Genomic DNA, 7713 nt, shown 5'->3' with positions numbered 1-7713 from the left:
TGTAGCTGCCTGCCTGCTCTAGCTGTTGGCTGCAGCAACTCATTTTTCATACGGACAGTACAGAAACAGAAGGAAGGAAACTAAAATCTATGTGAAAATTAGCCAGAGTTCTCCTTTTTAAGTTATGCTTTTAGAAAGGAGGTATTGAACATAGGTAGCCATGGCCTACTGGTTAGTGCTTCAGACTTGTAACCGGAGGGTTGCTGGTTCGAACCCCGACCAGTGCCCTTGAGCAAGGCACCTAACCCCTCACTGCTCCCCGAGCGCCGCTGTTGTTGCTCACTGCGCCGAGATTAGTGTGTGTGCTTCACCTCACTGTGCTGAGTGTGTTTCACTAATTCACAGATTGGGATAAATGCAGAGACCAAATTTCCCTCACGGGATCAAAAGAGTATATATACTTATATACTTATACTTAACAAATCGGATAGCAAGTGAGAGGCCCAACATCACTCCAGCGTACAAGTAAAAATGATTGATAAGGGTGCTCATGAAGAAGCAGACATACTGGTTCAAATTCAAATACTTCTAATTGTGTCAGTTTTTATTCTGATCAAAGAAAATCCACCCTTGGAGCAATACCCATACAGTCTCAATAATCGGTCATGTCTTGCAGATGTATTTTATTTTATTTTTGGCATATGCCTTCTGTAAGAAGTCACAGAATGCAACATGAAGACCAGTGTCAACAAACTACATTGAAAACTACCACAAACCAAACACCTGGGAGAGAGAAAAAAAGTTTCATACATTAGAATTACATAATCCATTAGAATTACCACATTATTTGCTCTTCATACTCATTTAGGATAACCCTTTGATGATTTATTCCTACACCATGGAATAGAACATGTTCCCCAGGGGAACATGGGGACTTGAATGACCCTGTTTACAGTCCCTGTCAGTTCAGTTGAGCTGGTAAACACAGTCAGTGGAGGGGTACTTAGGCAGGTTGAGCTGGTACTTCTGCTCAAGGGCGGGGGGAACAAAGCGGCCCCCCAGGAAGTGGTAGCGTCCCCTGAACTGGGTGGCGGCTTGTTTGGGGGCGGTGAGGGAGATGAGCATGTCAGGCTGGATTCCGTCTGGGCTTCCCTTCTCCACGTCCCAGCCTGTCAATCAGGAAGGGAGAAAAGCAGAGAGGTGAGTTTTTTTTTTTTAAATCTGCGATGACAAGTGCATCTTTATTCAACCTACAGGTATTAATATTCCAATACTGAATATGTACACATTTTCTTAAATGACGCACATAATGTGCCAAAAGGAGTATATCATCTCATCTGAACACCATTGCAAGTTATGTCTGGTCAACTATCACTGCCTGATAATAACTTGATTAAGCACTTACACATTCTTAATTCAATAGCTAATGTTTAAGATTTAACTAAACATAACTCTTCTATAATGCAATGTGTCTATTCTATTTATGGTTTATTCACACACATACTGGTCTTACCTGAAGGGATGTCAATACTGGCAATGGGCACAGTGATCTTCTTCAGTGTGGACAGGATGGCACCAAATGGTTCACGTACTGCACCCTGAAAGCTGAAACCAAAGATGGCGTCCACCACCAGGTTGTAAGCCTCATCAATCACCTCATCCTGGGGTATGGGAGGAATTTGATCAGAGAGAGCCAAACACGTCACATGGCCACAAATCTATTCAGATCATATCAGGTACATTTGATAGTAGGTTTGATGAACTGTGCTGACGTTTTGACCAATTGGAAAGAGTCAGTTAAAGATATTATGAGAAAAGTATCATAACCAATTAAACCATCTCATTCATTCATCACAAACATTTCCAGAGGCACATTCCGCCCACAAGTGTGTGTTTGAATAGAGAATAATACCTCAGGCATTTCAGTAAGGAAGGAGATGCCCATCTTCTCACACTGGATGGTCAAGCTGTTGAACAGGGGTTTGTTTGGCCTCTTTGGGTACAGTATAGTGGGCTCATAACCCTGTAGGATGCGCAAGAGTTTATTCTAATAGAGACAAACTTAAAAGAACTCTGTTCCAAGTCACATTAAATACAAAATACTCAAAATCTTGAAAACTCTTAAAACAAACAAATCAGTCTTGCAAGAATCCATCAAGCAAATCACTACTCACAAACAGTTTAAGGTGTCTTGCACAGACAAGGCCATCTCCACCGTTGTTCCCAGGGCCACAGATGATCAGAACAGTGGGACTTGCCTTCACCATAGACTCGGCAGGATAGGCCTGTAGAGCGAAATAAATAAATAAATAATAATAATAATAATAATAAATACTGTATATATATCTATATATATATTTTATGTCATGTCGTTAGACAGGACTTTCCTTGCAATAATATTTCCCTGTTTTCTGAGCTGAGGTGTGTGTCTCACCTTTGCCACTGCTGTTGCACAGCTAAGTCCAGCCAGCTCCATGAGCTGGTCCACACTGAAGCTGTAGTCGGAGAAGAGCTCCTCGTCGATGCCCTGAGCTTCTTTCTGTCTGTGAACAGAGGACAGTCTAATGACAATCTGCCCTTCTGGCTATGTGGCTCATTTTGAGTTTATTCTGGTAAGCTTTTGTGCTTGAAATTACACACATAACTTGACTTTGGTTCCACTTATCCATATTGCAGAAAGTCAGTGTCAGGTGACTACACACAGTATGACATTAATAAAAGTTTCCATTTCACAAAGAGTGTACCAAGTGCTGCTGACAAATCATCTACTTGTTATTAACTTGTCATCTACCACACAACACAATACAACCATTTATACTGTGTTTTGGACACTGAACACCATAAAAGAGAATAGGTAGGAGCCTTTTGTGGCTGATCACAGAAGGGAGCTTCATGCACTCCACCCTGTTGGCACTGAAAAAGGACCACATCAGGATCTGCCCCACATAACTATGATTGGTCTGGATTTGTTCCCCCACATAACTATGACTAGTTTCTTAAACTCACAACAGGAAATACAGGCTTTGTGTTCCTTTGTTTGATTCCTACCCGAGATACTTCACTGGGTGTGGCATGCTGTGCAGTGCTCTACAGGACGACTCTGCGCGTGTGAGACTCTGGGAGAGGGAGCATGCCCTCTGGGATAAGACTTTGCCTCCTTGTGCTGACACAAGGAACCCAATTCCAAATAGGGTACGGAGCCCAAACATCCACTTGGTCTTCACACCTAGAAACACATCAGACATGGAAATAAATAATAGATTTATTATTATTATTATTATTTAAAATAATAAACCACAAGACATGAATCTGTCCTCTCAAACTTTTGTAAACACTCTAACACTGTATCTGCTTCAACACTCACTGACTGTATGCTTCCCAAAGGTTTGTTTTACCCTAAAGCCCGATGAAACTTGATGCATACGGTTTTTTTTTTTTTAGATTAGGTCAAATAATTGCATTGCTTAATGCTTTCATTACATTAGCTGTAATTACTGCTGTGTTAAATCCAACCAGCGGAAAACTGTCAAAATAAACTAACCTGTAAGCTGCACGGTGGACATAAATTTGTCCTCTTATTTCCTTTTGCAAGAACTTTGTCTTAACTTCCGGGTCACAAATATACAAAATAATAGTATTTGTTCGATAGGTGTTGCATGTGTTAACGAACTTCTCATATGGAGTGTATTCAATTTGGGATTTTAAATATTCAAATACTACTAATGTTTCCACTGATATGTCCCAAATCTTTATAAAAACATCCTCCGTCGCCTCGTTAAAGAAATTGTTAGCGTTTTAATCCACTCCTCTCCGCTAGGTGGCGACTGTTTGAATAGCATTGTTTTGGTCTTATCCAACGAAAAAGAAGACAAAGACGAAATTACTTCCGCTGTTAACAAGCCGTCGCAAACATGGCGGCAGGGCCAATTTCGGAACGTAATCAAGGTAACTACTTTCTCAAACTTATTTTTAACCATGTGAGTTGTTTGTTGTATTGGTGTGGCTCTTACTATAGAGTATGACATAACTGTAACATGTACGAAGCGGAGCTGAAAACAAATAGCTGAATTCAATGCGAGATTATCCACCTCACTACGTAGCTAGCTAGCTAGGAAGTCACATTCATTCATTTCACACAATGCATCTTTTGCTACTTTGGCGGCAACGGTGACGTTTTCTATTTTAACAATTATTGTCATGCATTTTCACTCGATTCAATCGCTCGTTTCATTACAGTTAGGAATATTGTATTTTTTAAAGTGTCCAGCACAGTCCTCGTGCACATGACCGTCGGAAAGCAACTTTACCTTACGGCAGCATGAAACTGCAGCACATCTGCGGAGTTACGTTAGTCAAACGTTCACTGAATAGCCACTCTTGATGGTTAGTTTAGACCAGAGCCCTATCTATAAGGCTCTGTTTTAGACATTTTGAGAAGAGGGTCCGTTTAACAGTAGAGCCTGTTGTGAATGTCTTAAAGAAGAAATTGGACGTTACGTGATTCTAGCTAAACATTTGATTGAACGCACCTAGAACTGTCTAATTGCTATGTGACATTTATGCATTCACTGTGATCTCAAAGACTGTAAACCTTTGTGCAGCATATGCACCCTATACATTAGCAAAGAGTTATACTTCCAGTGTAAATATCTTCTTAATTTGCCAGTGAAACGTTAAAGAATTAAATTGAAACATTGTTGTGGCTGTTGTTGCCTAACTTTGTTTGGTCTCCATCATCGTCTAGATGCCACTGTGTACGTGGGAGGTCTGGACGAGAAGGTGTCCGAGCCTCTCCTGTGGGAGCTTTTTCTGCAAGCTGGACCCGTCGTGAACACACACATGCCCAAAGACAGAGTCACAGGACAGCACCAAGGTACTTACAGTACACATCCCATACATCATTATTACCTCACAGAAGAATTAAGAAATGTTTAGTTTGGGATAATGTCATTTTACCCTACCCATTTCATTAGTGCATTTAGGAACAGTACACACGATCATCTCACTGATGTAATGCTAGTGTAGTTCCTTGGTTGAGATTGTGACTATGCTATCTAAGTCAGTCATATGTGTCAGCCTGTTATTATTTTTAGTCTGGTTTAAAAGTTATTCTTATATTCATTTTCTCTAAGGTTATGGCTTCGTCGAGTTTCTGAGCGAAGAGGATGCCGATTACGCTATAAAAATCATGAACATGATAAAACTTTATGGAAAGCCTATACGTGTCAATAAAGCCTCGGCTCACAACAAGAACCTGGATGTGGGCGCCAACATCTTCATCGGTAACTTAGATCCAGAGATCGATGAGAAGCTACTATATGACACCTTCAGCGCCTTCGGTGTCATCCTTCAGACGCCCAAGATCATGCGCGACCCCGACACTGGCAACTCCAAGGGTTACGCATTCATCAACTTCGCCAGCTTTGATGCCTCGGACGCAGCCATCGAGGCCATGAACGGCCAGTACCTATGCAACAGGCCCATCACGGTCTCCTACGCATTCAAGAAGGACTCCAAGGGTGAAAGGCACGGCTCGGCCGCCGAGAGGTTGCTGGCCGCCCAGAACCCACTCTCGCAGGCTGACCGGCCGCATCAGCTGTTCGCCGATGCACCACCACCGCCATCGGTGCCGACGCCAGTCATGACTACTCTCGGATCAGGCATGCCCATGCCTGGTAAGTTTGGTAGGTTGGGTCGCTTTTGTTTTCTATTTTACTTTTTGTTCTGAGACCTCTGTGTTTCAGCTTTTGAAGCTAAGCAAGTAGTAACAGATTAATTTGGTAGATCTGTGTTAAACATGTCTGTTTTTACATTTATTTCCACTACAAATAGTCAAGTCTGTATAGCATCCTCTGCACAGTAGTTTCCATGAAGTTTATATTGATAATCCATTAGACAATCTGCTTGTAACATTATTTGAAATGTTTAGACTATTTGCTGGTCACATTTCTCGGTGAACCACTTATATTGAGGAAAGTCTGTGATCTCATTTGTTTCTGCAGGTATGCCTCCGCCAGGTGCCTTCCCACCTGTTCCTCCACCTGTCTCCATGCCCCCTGGGATGCCACCCGGCATGTCCATGCCCCACGGCCCTGGCAGTGCTGCACAGGGAGGAGGTGGAGGACCTCCCCCTGGCCCGCCACCCTTCCATGGTATGCAGCCACCAGGTAAGATATGTGTGCTTTGTAGTCATGGGTTCAAGATGGGTCATGAGCTGTGTCTGTTTTTTGCTAAAGGTTTATGATGGCTCACAATGATTTCGTAATAAAAGGTGGCAATGATGGGCAATCATCATGGCACCAACTGCAGAGCAACACATGGTACTATTGATGGAGGCGGTGCTTTCACTGATGGAGGCGGTGCTTTCACTGTCTGTCAGTCTACTGTCTGTCATTTTGGTATTTGGTATAACATTTGAACCAGTAGTGTACTTCTAGCTGTGTACAACAAACCAAATACACTTTGTCTAAGTCATTCAAGAAAAGTTAACACATTTGTGGTCCACCACCCTCTGTTGCAGCCATGCCCCAGATGCCCATGCCTCCGCCTGCTCCCCCAGGCATGGTGCCTCCTCCACCGGGTCCTCCAGGCGCCAACCAGCACAGGGCTCCTCCACCCGGGATGCCCCCTCCACACATGGGCATGCCACCCAGAGGGCCGTTCGGCCCCCATATGGGTAAGTGCAGCAGCCAGAAAGGATTTCTACTTCAAATTAAGCTACTACTACTGTATTGGATGTGTGAAACATCCTGAAACAACTCATCCCCTTGGAATTATAAGGTTCTATCTGCATTCTGAGTAGTTCTGAGATATTGAGCTTCAAAGTTTTGGAATTCCAAGTGTAACAAGACTCTTTAGATATAATGTACAAAAATGCATACACCTCACCTTGTGAAGTTGTCACAGAATAACTCAAGTTTTGACAAAAATGTCAGTTAGAGCCTTAAAACGATATATTAATGTCACGTGCATAGCTTTTAATTTGCTGTCAAACAGCCAGCACGCATGCACATTGCTCTATGCATTTGATTACTGAACTTAGTTTCATGGAATGTCATTTAAGTGAAGTTGTTTGCATTTATACTAAATGTTGTGCATTTTGTCTCTTGTAGGGATGCCTCCGGGCATGAGAGGCCCCCCTCCCCCTATGCCCCCACCCGGCTACGCTGGCGGCCCTCCCCGGCCTCCTCCATTCGGCTTCCAGAGGGGTCCACCAATGCCCCCACGGCCACCAGCACCGCCCCGGGGCCCCATGAGACCAATGCCGCCTTAGACCTCAATCGCCAGGCGCATCATGTTTTTATTTTCATTCCTAGGATTATTTTCACAAATGACTTTTCTGTTATTTTGTATCTGACTTTGTTTTGTCGTCACTGTTCAGCTTATGAATGGACAGAGAATAAAAGGTTTTACTACCACTGTTGGAATCCTTTTACATTTTTTATATATCCTGCTGCCCAGATATTGAATTATTTTTCATGTCTATTTTTCTATTAGCAATAATGATGAGCAACAGTACAGCAACAGCAGTAAAAAAATCCAGAAATCTCCTTAATCTTGACATACTGAGAGGGAGCTGAAAGTTAGATGTGATTCTATGCTATACACGTCTTATAATTTGTATATAATTTGACACCTACAGTATATTGTAATTGTTGCAATGTTGGATAGTTTCCAAGCACCTAAAAGATCCCTTTTTGTCAAGGGGGCAGGAGGGGAGGAGTTCATTAAGTCTATATACAGATGTATAACCAGTTCAAAGATATAAGCTTA

General features: G+C 42.6%; 2 protein-coding genes across 3 annotated transcripts; one reads left to right on the top strand and one right to left on the bottom strand.

The window, feature by feature from the left end:
• Positions 1-606: 606 nt before the first annotated feature.
• Positions 607-3670, bottom strand: naxe (NAD(P)HX epimerase). 2 transcript variants are annotated; one of them, XM_076300984.1, is made up of 7 exons: positions 3482-3670; positions 2989-3166; positions 2375-2483; positions 2115-2225; positions 1853-1963; positions 1454-1601; positions 607-1109 (listed from the first exon to the last, which is right to left on the bottom strand). In XM_076300984.1, exons 1-7 carry the CDS (start codon positions 3501-3503, stop codon positions 907-909), a joined length of 882 nt encoding a protein of 293 aa, XP_076157099.1. In that variant the 5' UTR covers positions 3504-3670; the 3' UTR covers positions 607-906. The 2 variants fall into 2 exon arrangements, with proteins under 2 accessions (XP_076157099.1, XP_076157100.1); XM_076300985.1 differs by lacking the exon at positions 3482-3670 and adding an exon at positions 3421-3448.
• A 143-nt stretch (positions 3671-3813) lies between these two features.
• Positions 3814-7358, top strand: sf3b4 (splicing factor 3b, subunit 4). Its single transcript, XM_076300982.1, has 6 exons — positions 3814-3885; positions 4685-4813; positions 5073-5624; positions 5943-6107; positions 6461-6616; positions 7053-7358. Exons 1-6 carry the CDS (start codon positions 3852-3854, stop codon positions 7211-7213), a joined length of 1197 nt encoding a protein of 398 aa, XP_076157097.1. The 5' UTR covers positions 3814-3851; the 3' UTR covers positions 7214-7358.
• Positions 7359-7713: the final 355 nt, after the last annotated feature.

Source organism: Alosa pseudoharengus, unplaced genomic scaffold, assembly GCF_046254945.1.
Source record: "Alosa pseudoharengus isolate Yale_2024_CS ecotype anadromous, Long Island Sound unplaced genomic scaffold, YU_APseudo_1.1 YU_APseudo_1.1_scf_23, whole genome shotgun sequence".
In the NCBI taxonomy this organism is placed as follows: Eukaryota; Metazoa; Chordata; class Actinopteri; order Clupeiformes; family Clupeidae; genus Alosa; species Alosa pseudoharengus.
The sequence above is the reverse complement of the archived record's forward strand: the minus strand, read 5'-3'. Positions and strand labels throughout refer to the sequence as shown.